This window comes from Hordeum vulgare, chromosome 5H (genome assembly GCF_904849725.1).
Source record: "Hordeum vulgare subsp. vulgare chromosome 5H, MorexV3_pseudomolecules_assembly, whole genome shotgun sequence".
Lineage (NCBI taxonomy): Eukaryota > Viridiplantae > Streptophyta > Magnoliopsida > Poales > Poaceae > Hordeum > Hordeum vulgare.
This window is the reverse complement of record NC_058522.1, coordinates 506,884,947-506,903,446: the sequence shown is the minus strand read 5'-3', so window position 1 is coordinate 506,903,446 and position 18,500 is coordinate 506,884,947. Positions and strand designations below refer to the sequence as shown.

At 49.3% G+C, this 18,500-nt stretch overlaps 1 protein-coding gene across 1 annotated transcript; it reads right to left on the bottom strand.

Annotated features, from left to right (window-relative positions):
* Nucleotides 1–338: 338 nt before the first annotated feature.
* Nucleotides 339–1,937, bottom strand: LOC123397734 (putrescine hydroxycinnamoyltransferase 3-like). Its single transcript, XM_045092269.1, has one exon. The coding sequence runs from the start codon at nt 1,791–1,793 to the stop codon at nt 489–491; it is 1,305 nt and encodes a 434-aa protein (XP_044948204.1). The 5' UTR covers nt 1,794–1,937; the 3' UTR covers nt 339–488.
* Nucleotides 1,938–18,500: the final 16,563 nt, after the last annotated feature.

Genomic DNA, 18,500 nt, shown 5'->3' with positions numbered 1-18,500 from the left:
TAATACTGCATTGCAGGGTCTTGATCTCAAGACCTGTTGACTCTGATATCATATTGAATTCATGCTTCAGTTAATTCATCCAAAAGTCTGAACTGATGAAGAAAGACGGACAATATATTTCAACAACAACCCGCTAATACGACCTGCTCACTTGTTTCACCTTTTTATAAAATAACCGAATTCATGTTTGTGATTTCATATTCCGATGTACTCAAGATTGTGAAACAGTTTCCATGTTAATTTGGAGAACTCTATCAAGTAAAATAGGATGAGATAAGTCACAACCAATATTACTTTGTAAGGCACAAAATATTATTCCATTTTTTGAAGCCAGTCCATATTAAACAGTTTTTAGGAAAATTATGTAATCAATTCAGCGGTTTTATAGTAGCACTATACAATTCTCAAAAAGAAGAAGAAGAAACGATTTTTGTCTGTCACATTCAATAAATCAATGAACTAATGTATGCCTCATGGAGTATTGCCACCTACTCCATGGAGTAGCAACATTCTTTGAACGCCTGAAGGTTCTCTTGGAATAGGGGCACGAAGGCATCGACGCTGCCGTCGCCGAGGTTGGACGGCGCGAGGAAGAGCATCCCCTCCGTGGGGAAGAAGGCCGGCATGAAGTAGCTCGGGCTCCCCGTGCCGAAGTCCAGCTCGTAGAACGGGAACGTCAGCCAGCTGTCCACCTCCACGTCCGGGCAATGCGCGTCCTTGCACACGGCGCTCCGCGCGAGCCCCTCCTTCTCGGCGGCGCCGGAGCTCGCGAAGTCGACGAAAGATTGGAAGTAGGCGGCGTCCACCCTCGCCACCTCGTCGTGGATCACCTGGGCGGCGTGCTTCAGCGGCCGATTCAGGAGGTCGCCGACCGTGGCGCGCGGGAACGCCCACAGGACCATGTTGCCGAAGTATTCAGCCGGCTGGCCGAGCCGGTGCCGACCGTCCACGGACAACCGGATCTTGGAGGTCTCTTCGGGGCTCAGGTCGCGCGCGCGCGTCATGGTGCGCCAGAGGTGGGCGAGGATGGTTTCGAACCGGCTGAACGGCCGGCCGCGCCCCTCGGACGCCTTGGCGCGCAGACCAGCGATGAAGTCCTTGGTGAATTGCGCCTTGTGGATGACGATGTTGTCGGCGGCGTCGCCGTGGTGACCGACGACGTCTGTGGGCGACGGCAGGTAGTATTCCCGGTTGCGGTGGTCGTGCTCCACGCGAGGCGAGGAGCGCGGCTTGAAGAGCTCCTTGTGGTGGTGCACTGGCGGGAGGCCCATGGGGAGCCCTCTTGTGGCGCGCCCCCAGGCCACGAGGAAGTTGCTGGTGGCATGGCCGTCGGCGACGACGTGGTTGGACGTGAACCCGACGGCGAGCGAGCCGCACCGGAACCGTGTCAACTGCAGCAACACCACCTCCCGGTGCTCCGCCTCCAAGTCAGGATGCAGCTTGAGCAGCTCCGGCGTGGGCTTCGAGGGCGCCATGTCGACGAGGTCGGCGTCCACGGACGCCTCAAATAGGCGCGCGCCACGGTCGTTGAGGATGACGGACGGCGTGCCGTCGGGGGACTCGCCGAGCTGCCCGGCGAAGCCGCGGTACTGAGCGAGGACCGTGGCAAGGCCCTTCTCGATAGAGGCGGTGGAGGGCGCGGGCGGCGCGTAGGCGTAGATGATGGCCATCTGCATCTCGAACGTCACCCTGTCGAAGATGGACAGAGGAATGTACTCGGTGGCCGGCATCGGCGCATCGCCGGCACTGTAGGCAGGCTTGACGAGCTTGGAGCTCAACACCTTGATCTCCATTGTATTGCTGCTGTGTATCGGAGCACTAGTTTCTCTGTCGCTAATGAAGTTTGATCAGCGAGAATGATCAAAAGTTTGCAACCGAGAGCTTTCCTTGTACGTGGAGGCTTTGCTTATTGCTTAGCCGTCTTGTGTACTCCTGTGTTCTGTGTATGATTTGGTGGTTGTCCTGCTGCTGGCTGCACCATTTATAGGGAGCCTCGAACACGCTGGCGGGAAACGGTAGCCGGTAGGTGAAATCAAGCCGTGGGTTAGGACTTAGGAAACGTAAGTGTAGTTGAGACTTGACCTGGCCCGCGTCCTGTACAGTAATCCATGCTTGTGTTTGACTAGTGAACGGGCTGTTACCCAGAACGTGCAAATGTCACAAGTCCAAACTGTATCTGCCAAGCTCAAAGCTAATGTATGCGTTGCCCTGCTTGTTGCATCCCGTGTTGTACAATAGTTTCCCGCCAATACAAACCCGGCTCCCCCCTCCTCCCCCCCCCCCCCCCCCCCTCTTCCCGTGCTGCTCCCGCATGCGACCGGGAGGGCCAACCCTAGTGCTGCGGGGCCTTGCCCCCTTCTCCCATCTCCTTCCCTCATAGCCGTCAGGACGCCGTCGGACAAAGTCAGGTCGGTGTCGGCGGTCGCTGGCCCTAACTTGGGCTCTCCACTGCTCTAGGTTGGTCGACGCGGTGGTGGAAGCTTTGCATTCTGCTACACGGACTCCAATACACTACCAGCCCGCGTTCGGCAACCAGTACGCATGTCACATATGGCTATGACCTAGTTCTTGTGCTCGAGCGAACCGGATTTGGGGCCGAGGCAGGTCGGTTGGCGCTCCGATCGAGTAGGTGAGGTTCGACTCGGTTCGCGTGATGCCCGCATGCTATGAGGATGCTCTCCTCTCGTGGGTGCGATGGACGGTGGTTGTTGTCGTCACATCTTTATGCCGACAGACATTTGTTGTTGATGGCCACAGATATGGCGTTGTGTGAGCTCGCAAGGGCCACAACCAAGGACTTGCTGGACGGCGGTCATCGGCAAGCGGGGACCATGTCCCTCCCCCCACCCATCCATAGGGATTGGTTGGGGACACACGCGTAGGCGAGTCCTATGATGGAGGCGTTGACCTAGACCCAATGACTGATGCCAGGCTAGCAGTGGATAGAATGCCTCTGCTTTTGCTACCATGGTTGGTGCGTTGTGAAGTGGGTGTCTTACTGCATTTCGCGACATAGATGTCGAGGCGGTAACCTCCGATGGTAGTCCACATAGCTGGCTCTTCGGCGTGCACCATGGCAATAGCGGTGGCTATACCTCTTGGTCGCCTTGGCGGCAAGGGGTGTAGTGGCGGGTGACCGGGCTCGTTCTATGTCGTTGGCAGTTGAGTCGCCCATATTCGGATATGGAGGCTTGCACTCGTCGTGATTGTTCTAGGTGCCACATGGTGAAATCTTCGCGCTTTGGCTTTGGCGCCGAAGGCGATGACACTCACGGATGCCGAAAGCTTTGCCGTCGAAGGCGGCGACAGTCGCGGATGCCGAGAGCTTTGGCACCGAAAGCTTCGCGACACTGACTTTGGCACCAAATGCTTCATGCTTTGGCGTCGAAGGCGGCGACACTCACGCATGTCGCTCTCCTCTTGAGAATGTCGTTGTGGTTCTCCGCTCTGTGTCAAGGTTTTGGGTGTAGTCCTTTGTCTGTCTCGGACTCGATAAGGGTGATGCTTGGCGTTGTTCCCCCTCCTGACGGCATAGTCGTGGATCTTAGGTGTCCTAACGCGTATTGTGGCGTTGTGCTTAGGCATACTTGTATTATTTCTCGGTAAAGTATTCGCGTGTGTTTATGTCGTTCGGTTATCCTATGAACTGTTGTGCAAGAGGCTGTGGTCACTACCTTATATCGTTAGATCGGGTATCTTGGTTTGTGCGTTATCTATAAAGAATAACGAAGAGCCAATTTCAAGAGTTTGCCCCCAATAAAAACATGTTAAACAGTGCACAATGAGTTTCATAATGATATGTCTCGGTTTCCCGGTTTTTTCCTCTGTCCTCATTTATTAACCTCCTTTGTATTTTGTGTTAAATTTTAAGTATAGATTTAACTAATAGAATGTTAACACATATCACTAAAAATTATATGGTTAGATTTGTATTTAAACATAGTTTCCAATGTTATTATTTTGCTATGCATAACTGGTATTTTATTAGTGAAAATTCTGATCAAAATATAACTCTAAATATGAGGAGGGTTAATAAACCAGAACGGAGGTAGTCAGGTACTAGACTAGTTATTTCTCGGTCAACTATTAATAGCCGTCCGACTCAATATTTCACTTGCAGTTATCATTATAAATAATATTTTCGCAACAGTCTGAGAAAAAACAAAACTATTATGAAATAGAAACTATATGGTTCAGTGTGCAATTTTTTCTCACTCTCACAAATTTGATGAACCTGCAGTGAGCTCATATTAGTTACGTTTTTCTGAGGACGGGCATGGTCCCATATTTTATCTGTCAGAAACCATGAGTTCTCCACGAAAGGACGCAAAACGCAGGAAAGCAGGGAAAAGAACAATGGGTGTTTGAGTTAGTGGTTTTGCGAATTAAGAATAGATTAGTCGAGTACTTTCGCAATTAGCGGTGGGCACTGACGTTGGCGTTGATCACTAGAGTTGTGGCATTAGATAAGCATGGTTTTGCTAGAGGCGGCGCACCTCGGTTTGGCAAAACAAATGGAAACGCTAAACTATGGTGGTAAAGAGATGTCTGCATACACAGTGGCTAAGCGTGGCTTTGCTAGAGGCGGCGAACGTCTATCCGCCAAAAGTGTTGAAAAATAAAATATTCCATGGTGATCCTAAAGGCATGTTTTTCTTAAAAACATCGATAACTTTATTAATTAAAGACAATGGTTATATTGTCTATAAGAAGGATACAATATTACCTATAGGTTTCTAACCAATCCCTTGTCAGTGTACTCTTTGCTAATCTAGCAAGCTCGTGACCTACTTTATTCGCTTCTCTATTACAATGTTCAAACCTAGTAAGAGGAAAATCACAAGCCATAAAATTGCAATCATCAAAAACCGTCGCCGCCGCTCCTACGAATGTCCCCTGTTGTTCGTTATATCAATGACTTCCATGTTGTCAGAATTGATAACGAGGCGATTGCAAACCGCCTTGTGCGTCAGCAATAAACCAAACCTAAGCGCCAACGCTTCCGCAGTAAGAACATCTGTGCACCAATCTATCTTCCAATATTCTCCGACCATGAACTTTTCTTTGTCATCCCTGAGAAGATCATGATCAAAAAAGGCATCCACATTCAACTTAACAAACCCCACAAAAGGTATGCTCGAGACTTCATGTTTCCACTTTGCATTATGTGAATGAGCATTTAAAGCATGGTTAATAGTATAGCCAGATGCTGGCTATAAGGCATTGTCATGTCACCTATAGCCCATCTTAGAGCAACTCTAGCAGACCCCGCATCTCGCCGGCCCGCAAAACGCGTTTGCAGTTCGCGCAAAACAGCTTTTGCGGGTTGGCCCGGGCTGGCACAGATGCAGACCCCCCAAACGGATCTGTAAAAAAGTATATTCGCGGAATATACTTTTTTACGGGCCGGCTTTGTGGGGTCTGCTCTTTGCGCCGCTGCATCCCGCATATCATCAGCTCGCAAATATCAAATACAACATAATTCAACAATCGAAAACAAACTGAATTATTTTATTCAAATAACCGTAGCAAACTTAAATAGTGCAATACAAAACTTGTCATGAATACAAATACAAATGAATACAAAAATAAGTCACTGTCCAGCCCTTTGCCAATGGTGTTCAATGAGATCTTTGTGAAGTTGAAAGTGGGTGTCTGCATTTTCAATCTCCTTGTATGTCTGAAGAAAAGCTCTAATGCGGTTTGGGTCTCTAACTGGTTTGACACGGCTACCCACATTGTCGTAAAAGAATTCTAAGTTCAATCATCTCTCATCTTCAAGAATTATATTGTGCAGGATAACACAACATGTCATGATGTTCTTCAAGGTTTTCTTATCCCAAAACGAGCAGGACCACGGACAATGGCAAACCTAGATTGCAAAACACCGAATGCTCTTTCAATGTCTTTGCGGGCTGCCTCTTGCACCTTTGCAAATTCACATTTTTTTTTGTTTTGGGTTCTTTGATGCTCTTGACAAATGTGCACCAAGGAGGGTATATACCATCTGCAAGATAGTACCCCTTTGTGTATTCATGCCCATCGATAGTGTAGTTGCAAGCAGGAGCATCACCACTAGCATGCCTAGCAAACAAATGAGACCATTGCAACACATTGATATCATTGAGAGTGCCCGACATACCAAAAAAGAATGCCAAATCCATAAATCTTCATTGGGTGCCCGAAGATACTCAGGACCGAAGACACGGATGATCACTTTCGCAAATCTACGCACAGACTCAATTGTGGTATCTTGTCACGCCCAAGATGCGACCCTATCCTCAATTTGGCACGAAGGCCTCGTCAGGGATAGAAGCGCATCTCGTCGTGTCGCAAGAATGGATATCGTTACAAGTACATGTACTGAAAATAAGAGATATATAAAGAGTTGGCTTACACTCGCCACAAGCTACATCAGAGTCACATCAGTACATTACATAATCATCAAGTGTAAGAGCAGGGTCCGACTACGAACGAAAACAAACGAGAAAATAAGAACGACGTCCATCCTTGCTATCCCAGGCTGCCGGCCTGGAACCCATCCTAGATCGATGAAGAAGAAGAAGAAGAAGAAGAAGCAACAAATGAACAATCAACGCGCTCGCGTCAAGTAACCTTTACCTGTACCTGCAACTGGTGTTGTAGTAATCTGTGAGCCACAGGGGACTCAGCAATCTCATTTCCAAAGGTATCAAGACTAGCAAAGCTTAATGGGTGAGGTATGGTTAAGTGGTGAGGTTGCAGCAGCGACTAAGCATATATTTGGTGGCTAACTTACGAGTACCAGAAATAAGAGGGTGAAGATCTACGCATAGCGGACGTGAACTACAGATGATCAAATGAATGATCCTGAACACCTACCTACGTCAGACATAACCCCACCGTGTCCTCGATCGGAGAAAGAACTCACGAAAGAGGCAGTCACGGTTACGCACACAGTTGGCAGGGGTGCTCCAACTAGTCCATCACAAATTACCACAAGCCGCATAGAAATCCTCAATCACGAAGCTCGCGATCTCGTCGGATTCCCTAGTGGAAAAACCTCAACTCTGAGATTACCCAAAGCATCACCGGAATCCCGATGCACAAGATATCTCGTCAAAGGTAAAACTAATCCAGCAAGGCCACCCGGTGTGTCGACGAACCCGATAGGAGCCGCGTATCTCGTTCTCAGGACACACCGTCTATGCATAGTGGACGGTAGCTGTCGTGGTTTTGACACGGCAGATGTCCTCGTGAAAGGACTTAGTACGGGAGCCATCGCACCTTGGTGGCGACTCAAAGGGGTTAAACGGGAGGAACACGGCGGTTTACCCAGGTTCGGCCCCTCGAGAGGAGGTAATAGCCTACGTCCTGCTTTGTGTGTATTGATGTGGATTCGATTACAAGGGAGGCGTAACTCGCCTAACCTAGCACTCGATGATTTTCTAACATATCCTCCTCCTTAAGACTCACCTTTATATATAGGTCGAGGCCTTAGGGTTTACAAGAGTCCCTTCCTCCTTACAAATCGTGACGATCGTAGTCTCTAAGTCGCCGTCCTTCAAAAACCGGAGACTTTCCAGAAATCATAATTGTCCCGCGGCTTTGAACCGCCCAGGCTGAAGCCCAAGTAACCCAAAGGAGGAATCGCCTTACTGGTAACCCGGCCCATCTGGGGCGAGTCACTTAATAAATAATATCCCCAACATTAGGCCCCAAATTGACTTGAACTTTCACGCCAATGCTTCCGCTTAGTTGAGGGTGATTCACTCCTTCGTCTTTCTTCATCCGTCAGAAATTGTAACTCGCCATCTGGCACCGAAAAAATCTTTTGAGTCGCCAAACCATTTCCTGTTGGCATCTTCTTATCCCTCGATTCTCGGAAAAATTAACATAATCCCAAAGGATCTTTAGTGCATCATTATCCCAAAATCTTCGGACATCATCATGGCGAATCTTTTTATTCCCCAACGGTTCCCGCTCACGGCGCCTCGATTCCAGCGCCCGTCCTGATAAAAAGACAGAAGGGACAGGGCTAGCGCTGGCCACCTATGTTGGAATTATGCCCTAGAGGCAATAATAAATGTATAGTTATTATTATAATTCCTGTATCAAGATAATAGTTTATTATCCATGCTATAATTGTATTGAATGAAGACTCATTTACATGTGTGGATACATAGACAAAACACCGTCCCTAGCATGCCTCTAGTTGGCTAGCCAGTTGATCGATGATAGTCAGTGTCTTCTGATTATGAACAAGGTGTTGTTGCTTGATAACTGGATCACGTCATTGGGAGAATCACGTGATGGACTAGACCCAAACTAATAGACGTAGCATGTTGATCGTGTCATTTTGTTGCTACTGTTTTCTGCGTGTCAAGTATTTATTCCTATGACCATGAGATCATATAACTCACTGACACCGGAGGAATGCTTTGTGTGTATCAAACGTCGCAACGTAACTGGGTGACTATAAAGATGCTCTACAGGTATCTCCGAAGGTGTTAGTTGAGTTAGTATGGATCAAGACTGGGATTTGTCACTCCGTGTGACGGAGAGGTATCTCGGGGCCCACTCGGTAATACAACATCACACATAAGCCTTGCAAGCAATGTGACTTAGTGTAAGTTGCGGGATCTTGTATTACGGAACGAGTAAAGAGACTTGCCGGTAAACGAGATTGAAATAGGTATACGGATACTGACGATCGAATCTCGGGCAAGTAACATACCGAAGGACAAAGGGAATGACATACGGGATTATACGAATCCTTGGCACTGAGGTTCAAACGATAAGATCTTCGTAGAATATGTAGGATCCAATATGGGCATCCAGGTCCCGCTATTGGATATTGGCCGAGGAGTCTCTCGGGTCATGTCTACATAGTTCTCGAACCCGCAGGGTCTGCACACTTAAGGTTCGACGTTGTTTTATGCGTATTTGAGTTATATGGTTGGTTACCAAATGTTGTTCGGAGTCCCGGATGAGATCACGGACATCACGAGGGTTTCCGGAATGGTCCGGAAACGAAGATTGATATATAGGATGACCTCATTTGATTACCGGAAGGTTTTCGGAGTTACCGGGAATGTACCGCGAATGACGAATGGGTTCTGGGAGTTCACCGGGGGGCAACCCACCCCGGGGAAGCCCATAGGCTTTGGGGAGACACACCAGCCCTTAGTGGGCTGGTGGGACAGCCCCAAGGGGGCCTATGCGCCAAGAAAAAGAAATCAAAGGAAAAGAGGAAAAAAAAGAGGGAGGAAGTGGGAAGGGAGGGGGACTCCTCCCACCAAACCAAGTCCAACTCGGTTTGGGGGGAAGTCCTCCCCCCCTTGGCTCGGCCGACCCCTTGAGGGTCCCTTGGACCCCAAGGCAAGGTCCCCCTCCCTCCTCCTATATATATGGAGCTTTTAGGGCAGATTTGAGACGACTTTCTCACGGCTGCCCGACCACATACCTCCATAGTTTTTCCTCTAGATCGCGTTTCTGCGGAGCTCGGGCGGAGCCCTGCTGAAACAAGGTCATCACCAACCTCCGGAGCGCCGTCACGCTGCCGGAGAACTCTTCTACCTCTCCGTCTCTCTTGCTGGATCAAGAAGGCCGAGATCATCGTCGAGCTGTACGTGTGCTGAACGCGGAGGTGCCGTCCGTTCGGTACTAGATCGTGGGACTGATCGCGGGATTGTTCGCGGGGCGGATCGAGGGACGTGAGGACGTTCCACTACATCAACCGCGTTCTCTAACGCTTCTGCTGTACGATCTACAAGAGTACGTAGATCACTCATCCCCTCTCGTAGATGGACATCACCATGATAGGTCTTCGTGCGCGTAGGAAAATTTTTGTTTCCCATGCGACGTTCCCCAACAACCTACCAGTCTCGTCAGTCCCCCCCCTCATTATCACAGCAAAAATGCCTCATCGCTTCCCGAGGGCTCCGCCGCCGGTCACAACTCCCGCTCCCGTCCGAGAAGCTTCAGCGCCGCCCGCAAGCCATTGCCGTCGTCAAGCTTCGCACCTCGGGCGATCCGTCCGCCGCCATTGTCCATCGCATCATCACCGACCACCTCGTCGCTTTGCCTCGAGCTCCGCCGCCGCCGAAGATCTCTTCGTTCGTCGGGACCCCCGCGCTTCTCCAACGATCTCCATCATCGCCGGCCTTCTTTGATCGAGAGCATCAGGTTAGGCCTTCGTACACCTTCTTAGGCGTAGGTTCATTCTCTGCTTGTGTTTTGACCATTGCCGTAGCTTCGAAGCTTTTTGCTCACAGTTATTCATCTCCCTCGAATCGATTAGTCCGAGCACCGATAGGGTAGCCAGTGCCCCGAATAATTTTAATTATCCGCTGTACTCGCGAATTTTTGAACACAATGTCTTCTCCAAACGAGGGGCATCACCTGATAACAAATCATTCGTGCCCAATTATATTCGTAGGTTTTCACACCTGTTTGACAAATCCATTCCTCATTTACTGTTTGCGAAAAACTGTTTGTAGCCTTCATCCCCCCTTAGTGCTTCGGAACGAATAGACTTTACCATCCGCAGAAATGTAGCCTTTAGGAATAACCCTACTTCCATAAGCCGCCATAGCAACCCAACCCGGCCTCTCGGTCCGGCGGGTTAAAACGAACCGATTCCAATTCATATAGTAGATGTCCAAGCATGTAATATCATACTTTTACCTACTTGTAGCATGGGTGCCGTCTTCAAGAGCGATTGGCTTCCTACCAAAGTTGATGACGCCGTCTTAGCTAATTACGTGAAAACGGGCTGTTTGGATCCTCAAGATGTCATTGGATGGCGCACCGGGTTGGGAGAAGATCTCCCTAACCCCAAAGAAGGGGAAATAGTAGTTTTTGTGGAACACTTGGAACGGGGTTTTAAGCCGCCCGGATCCAAATTTCTTAGGGGCGCTTTGACCTTCATGAACGTCCGACTCCAGGATCTGGGACCCAATTCCATAAGCAACTTGAGCCAATTCCAAGTCCTTTGCGAAGCTTATCTGCGGATTGAGCCTTTCGTCCCTCTATTCTGGCATTTTTTTCATCTGAATCGCCAGACGGAATTCCACAATGGCCCCAGTTTGGAACTCGACGGCGTCAACGTCCAGCGCCGTAGGGATAGTCCGTTCCCTTCACTCATCATGCCTAGCCATCCCAAGGGCTGGGGCGAATCTTGGTTTTATTGTCAAGAAACGTCCCCTGCTGGTGAGAATAAGCTTCTGGGCTACAGGCCAACCCGCCTTCCGGTCAACTTCAAGCTCCCCGACAAGCTCACCGAGGAAGAAGAGTCGGAGTTCATCCCAATACTGTCTGAACTGAGATCCCTGACAAACAATGGTCTTACCGGGGTTGACCTGATCCGCTGCTGGGTCGAATGGCGGATTCTTCCTCTAAGCCGCCGAGATGGTCTGATGTGTGAATTTGACGGCACTCTGGATCATCCCCAATGCTACTTTCACACACCATTAACAGAGAAAGACATTGTTGCCATCATCAAAAAGCTAACCGGCGAGCCCGCGGGAAAGTGCGGCCAAATCGGCCTTAAGCCCTTTTGCAAGATTAACCCGGCGCCCAAGGTAACCAAAGTTGACCCGCCCTTGGTTTTTATCCCTTCTGTTTTATTGCCATCATGATTTCATAACATATACCTTTCCAGAAAGGCGATAAGTTCTGGTCCAGGAGACCTAAAAAGCAAGCCATGAAAACTGCTAAGCCGCCCTCTAAGAAAACCAAGGGCAAAGGTAAATCTGCTGCGGCTGAGCCATCTGAAGTCGACGAATCTCAAGTCGGCGATGCACTTTCAGTACCAATCCGTCCTCTTTTCACTCGCCACCTATTACTTTTGACCTTTTATTTATATCTCTCACTCTTCTTGTAATAGAATGAAGATAACGAAAGCCAAGAAGACTCTGTTGAGGTAATTTCTGTTTCCTCTGATTCATCTCCTTCTCCACCTAAGCCAGCCCGGCGAGTATGTGGGAAAGTCCCCTTCTCACATCCAAATGCCCATTTGGACCCAAATTTCTTACTGAAGATAACACAGCACGCCTCAAACCGGAAGACACGAAGTCACTCTGGCGATCTGATATGTGGCTTACCAGCTACAAACAAAAGAAAGCCAAGCGAGGTACCTTTGTTATGAGTAACCATTATTCGTGCTTCTTTGGATCACATTTGTAACCCGCCTGTATTATTGATATATAATTCTTGCAGAATTCTCCTCCCACTTCCGGCGACTCAGTGATGTCAACACTTCCACCGATGATTCGAGTTCCGGGGTAAGTCTCTTGCCTTGACTTTTTGAGAATAACGATCTTTTCAATTCCTTAACATGCTTATTCCCTTTTGTTAGGGCACAAGCCAAGAAAAGGAAAACCAGTGGATCAATTCCTGATGCAACTTCCAAACCTCCAAAGAAATCAACTCCGACTCAAGACGATTCGGGTCATGCTGAGCCGGCAATTCAAGTGGATCTTCCTAAGTCGCCAAAAGAAACAACGGATGCCTCTAAATCGCCGAACCCATTGATGACAACAGAAGACCCAGATGTTGTAGTCATTACTGGTTCTGGCTTTTCCAAGCCGGCAGCGACAGTTCTGTCCAAACACGTAGCATCCTCCTCTCAGGCCATTCCCGAGTCTGGGCTCTCCAAGGCGAAGCTTTCCGACTATGCAAATCTGGAGTTTAAGGAACTCTGTTCTGGCTTCGCAAGTCGCCTGGAGGCGAGATATGAGATGGAGAGAAATCTGCTAAAGATGTTAAACAACAAACATGAGGTAAACTTTGTTATACTTTATACTATTCCCAATAGCCCCCAAGGGCCGGGTCATCAGTAAAAAGATGAGCCGGGTCTTGAAAATTTAGAAAAAGCTTCGCGACCAGTAACCCCCAAGGGCCGGGTCATCAATAAAAAAGATGACCGGGTCTTGATTTCTGTATAATTTCTCCTGAAAAATTATACATTAGCCCCCAAGTGTCAGGGATATTGCTTTGCAATAATTCTGAGACTTTTCTTTATTTTAAAATTTCAATAGGAAAACCTTGCTCAGACCGAACTGGCGCTGGGCGATTTAAGGAAAAACTTAGCTGAACAACAAGACGCCCGAACTCAGTCGGAAGATAAGTATAAATTGGCTCTGGTCGAACTGGAAAAACTCAAAGCCGAGTTAGAAAAAACTCAAGCTGACCAAAACGCCGCTTTGAAGAGAGCAGAGAAAGCTGAAGCGAAGCTGGCGACTGTTCAACAGGAGTTACCCGGCTTAAAACGTCATATCTCTAACATGACGCAAGCCATCTTTGGTAAGTCTTACCTAAATCTCCAACCTTATCCCCTCCTTTTGGCCAAATTTCTGATGTTAAGTTACTAATTATCAAATTCTAGGTCCAAGAGTCGCCAACCTGCAAGAAGACTGTGTGTTGATGCTGAAGGCGATTTATACGCTGACAGAGCAACTGTACACAGGCAGTGTGTTGACCGTCAAAGCTGTAATGGGTGCCAAAGAGCCTATTACTTCCATCAAGAAGGTACTTGGATGTTTGTCCACGCTTCCTCTCCAGATTGGCGAGTTAACTCGGTCAGCCGCCCGGAAAGGTGTCCCGACTGCCCTGAGTCGCTGCTTAGCGTATGCCCCGGAGATCAATTTGGAAGAAGTAGCCGCTGGCTTCCCTCAGCTTAAAGATGATGGATCGGAGTTCGTTGAAGAGGATTACCAGAAAGTTGTCAAGGATTCTCGGTTGGCCGCAACTCGACTCGCCGCGAGTCTTGATTTAACGAAGTATCAGGCGGCTTATGACAGTAAGAATAAGAAAGTCAGCCCGCCAACCTTCATGGTGACCAACCTAATTCCTCGGCGACCCAAGAATCCTTTCGACTGGGAAGCAGACTTGGCATCAATTTTGACCGACGAAGACGACTTTGCTGCTTTGGCCAGGTGCAATTGGGTCTTGGGCGATTTACAAATCGAAGTTGGTCAGAGCTCGCGCCAGGATTTAGCGAAGTAGACTTTCCTGAATTTGGCCCGCGAGCCATGTAACAGTCAGTACTATTTTTTGATGACATCTTCTGCAAGAAAAACCCTTATATCGCTTTTTGAGGCGATTTGAAATATTTGGTCCGCCTTTATAAGAATCTTCTATAATGCTTAATCCGCCAAGGATGAAACAAATCTTAGCACCCTCCTGTCTTAAACTTTGAACACATCATCTGTGAAAACAAATGAACTACGAATAGTTTCAACAAATATGCAGAAAGGGTAAAAACCTTCAAGATTAAATCATAATAAGAGTAATTTCGTCGGCTCATACGGTCGCGACAGGGGGAGGCGAGTCAGAAAGCTCGTGCACCCCCCCTAAATGCAGGTTTCGTCGGCTCATACGGTCGCGACACGGGGAGGCGAGTCAGAAAGCCCGTGCACCCACCCTAAATGCAGGTTTCGTCGGCTCATACGGTCGCGACAGGGGGAGGCGAGTCAGAAAGCCCGTGCACCCACCCTAAATGCAGGTTTCGTCGGCTCATACGGTCGCGACAGGGGGAGGCGAGTCAGAAAGCCCGTGCACCCACCCTAAATGCAGGTTTCGTCGGCTCATACGGTCGCGACAGGGGGAGGCGAGTCAGAAAGCTCGTGCACCCACCCTAAATGCAGGTTTCGTCGGCTCATACGGTCGCGACAGGGGGAGGCGAGTCAGAAAGCTCGTGCACCCACCCTAAATGCAGGTTTCGTCGGCTCATACGGTCGCGACAGGGGGAGGCGAGTCAGAAAGCTCGTGCACCCACCCTAAATGCAGGTTTCGTCGGCTCATACGGTCGCGACAGGGGGAGGTGAGTCAGAAAGCTCGTGCACCCACCCTAAATGCATGTTCTGTCGGCTCATAAGGTCGCAACAGGATGACACAAATTTCATTTTTTAATGAAGAAGCCCCCAAGTCGGAGAGTATTTTATTACTTCATAATGAAACTGAAAAACTTACAAAGCGTGGAGCTTTAAGAGCTCAAGTGTAGTAAGGCCGCAAATGAGCAATATTCCAGGGGCGAGTTGACTCAGCCTCTGTAGTCGGTCGGTTAGGCCGAAGATCCATCAAATAGTAAGAGCCATTGCGGAGGTTCTTGCTGACGACGAACGGCCCTTCCCAAGGGGGTGATAGCTTGTGCATGCCTGCCCGATCTTGTATTAGACGAAGTACCAAGTCGCCCTCCTGAAAAGTCCGACTCTTAACCCGGCGACTATGATAACGCCGCAGATCTTGCTGATAGATAGCCGAACGAGCCGCAGCCAGGTCACGCGCCTCTTTCAAGGCATCCAAGGAATCCTGACGCGCCAACTCATTATCTTGCTCCACATATGCGGCGACTCTAAGAGAATCATGTCTTATGTCAGTAGGAAGGACAGCTTCTGCTCCATAGACCAAAAAGGAAGGAGTGAACCCCGTGGATCGATTCGGGGTGGTCCGGATGCTCCACAATACCGAAGGTAATTCTTCAACCAAACACCCTGGAGTCCTTTCCAGGGGAACCATGAGCCGAGGTTTAATCCCTCGCAAGACTTCTTGATTCGCCCGCTCTGCTTGCCCGTTGGACTGCGGGTGAGCAACTGCAGAAACATCAAGCCGGATATGTTCTCGACGACAAAAATCCAGCATTGCTCCTTGGGACAAGTTAGTACCGTTGTCCGTGATAATACTGTGCGGATATCCAAAACGGAAAATCAGCTTTTTCAGAAATTTGACCGCGGTCTCCGCATCGCAAGCTCCAATAGGTTCCGCCTCAACCCATTTAGTGAACTTATCAACTGCCACCAATAAGTGAGTTTTCTTGTTAGAGGACATCTTAAAGGGACCGACCATGTCCAGCCCCCAGACCGCGAAAGGCCAAGTAATGGGAATCATCCTCAATTCTTGAGCCGGCACATGAGCCTGTCTCCCATATCGTTGGCACCCCTCGCACCGCCGTACTATGTCTTCTGCATCTGCATGAGCCGTCAACCAGAAGAAACCATGTCGAAAAGCCTTTGATACCAAAGAACGTGACCCGGCGTGATGCCCGCAGTCTCCAGAATGAATGTCATTTAGGATTACGCATCCTTCCTCGGAGGAAACACACCGCTGAAAGACCCCAGAAGCACTTCGTTTATATAACTCGCCGTTAATGATGACCATGGATTTGCTACGTCGAACGATCTGGCGAGCCAAAACTTCGTCGGTGGGTAACTCGCCGCGAGTGAGATAAGCCAGATAAGGAAGAGCCCAATCCGGAGTGACATGGAGAGCCACCACAAGCTGAGACTCGGGATCCGGTATCGCCAATTCCTCCTCCGTGGGTATAGTCACAGACGGTTTATGCAAGATATCCAAAAAAACATTAGGGGGGACCGGTTTTCTCTGTGAGCCGAGTCGCGAGAGGGCATCAGCTGCTTCGTTGAGTCGCCGATCAACATGATCCACCTGGTACCCATGAAAATAGCCCGCCACATCAGATACAGCTCGCCTGTAAGCCGCCATCATAGGATCCCGAGAGTCCCAGGTACCCGAAACCTGTTGCGCCACCAAATCTGAATCCCCAAAGCATCTGACTCGGGTTAGGTTCATCTCTTTTGCCAGCCGAAAACCGTGAAGCAGAGCTTCATATTGCGCCGCATTATTTGTGCAGGGAAACATGAGCCGGAGAACATAGCAGAACTTATCTCCTTGAGGGGATATCAACACCACACCAGCCCCCGAGCCCTCCAACTGCCTGGATCCATCAAAGTAAATAGTCCAATAGGTAAGGTCAGGCCGATCTTCCGGAGCCTGAAGTTCCGTCCAATCGTTAACGAAATCAACTAGTGCCTGAGACTTGATGGCTATGCGGGGGGTATATTGTATGTGATGAGACCCAAGCTCTATTGCCCATTTGGCGATTCGCCCTGTTGCCTCCCGGTTTTGGATGACGTCACCGAGGGGGGCGGAACTGACCACAGTGATTGGGTGCTCCTGAAATAATGTTTAAGCTTTCAACTCGCCCTGAACACCCCATAGACCAGTTTCTGCCAATGCGGGTATCGCTGTTTTAGAAAGAGTTAACACCTCACTGATAAAGTATATCGGACGTTGCACCGGGTATTCCTTTCTTTCGACGACCACAGCCACGCTGACCACCTTGGAATTTGCCGCGATATACAGGAGCATAGGCTCCTTTTCGGTTGGGGCTGCCAGGACCGGCGGGTTAACCAATTGATGCTTCAAGGCCTGAAGCGCCTCGTCTGCCTCCTCTGTCCATACGAATCGGTCGGATTTTCTCAACAATTGATAAAGAGGAATCGCCTTTTCCCCAAGGCGGCTCACGAAACGACTTAGAGCCGCAATGCGGCCCGCCAGTCGCTGAACTTGATTAACATTCGTCGGCTTCCCGAGAGAGGTAACCGCTTCAATTTTGTCCGGGTTAGCCTCGATGCCGCGCTCGGATACCAAGAAACCCAGTAGTTTTCCTGCAGGTACACCAAAAACGCACTTGGTAGGATTTAGCTTCATCTGATATACCCGTAAATTATCAAAGGTTTCCTTAAGGTCTTCCAAAAGTGTATCCCCCCGGCGGGTCTTGATCACAATGTTGTCAACATAAGCATGGACGCTGCGACCAATTTGGTTATGAAGACAATTCTGGATGCAGCATTGATAAGTCGCCCCTGCGCTCTTGAGTCCGAACGGCATGGACACATAGCAAAAGGCCCCGAAGGGGGTTATGAAGGCCGTCTTCTCCTGATCTTCCACGGCCATTTTGATCTGATGATAACCTGAATAGGCGTCCAAAAAGCACAATCGTTCGCATCCCGCCACCGAGTCAATGATTTGGTCGATGCGGGGAAGAGCGAAAGGATCTTTGGGACAAGCTCTGTTGAGGTCCGTATAGTCAATACACATACAGAAAGTGCCATTCTTCTTGAGTACTAACACCGGGTTAGCCAACCATTTGGGGTGAAAGACTTCCACGATGAACCCGGCGGCTAAAAGACGGGCGACTTCTTCTCCAATCGCCTTCCGTCGCTCCTCGTTAAATCTGCGAAGGTACTGTTGGACCGGTTTGCATTTTGGGTCAATATTAAGATGGTGCTCAGCGAATTCTCTCGGTACACCCGGCATGTCAGAGGGCTTCCATGCGAAGATGTCCCGATTCTCAGCGATGAATTCGATGAGCGCGCTTTCCTATTTGGGGTCCAGACCCGTCCCAATGGTGAACTGCTTGGATGAATCGCCAGGAACGAAATCGATTGTCTTAGTATCATCCGTCGGTTTGAATTTTAGGGGCGACTCAGAATCTGTAGTCGGCTTCTTGAGTGGTGACATGTCTGCCGGGTCAACATTGGCCCGATGATGTTTGAGCTCTTCCGCCGCACAGGCGACCTCCGCATAAGCCGCGTCCCCTTCCTCGCACTCCTTTGCGATTCTTCTATCTCCATCAATCGTGATGGGTCCTTTAGGACCAGGCATTTTTAGTTTGAGGTAGACGTAGCACGGGCGGGCCATGAAGCGGGCGTAAGCCG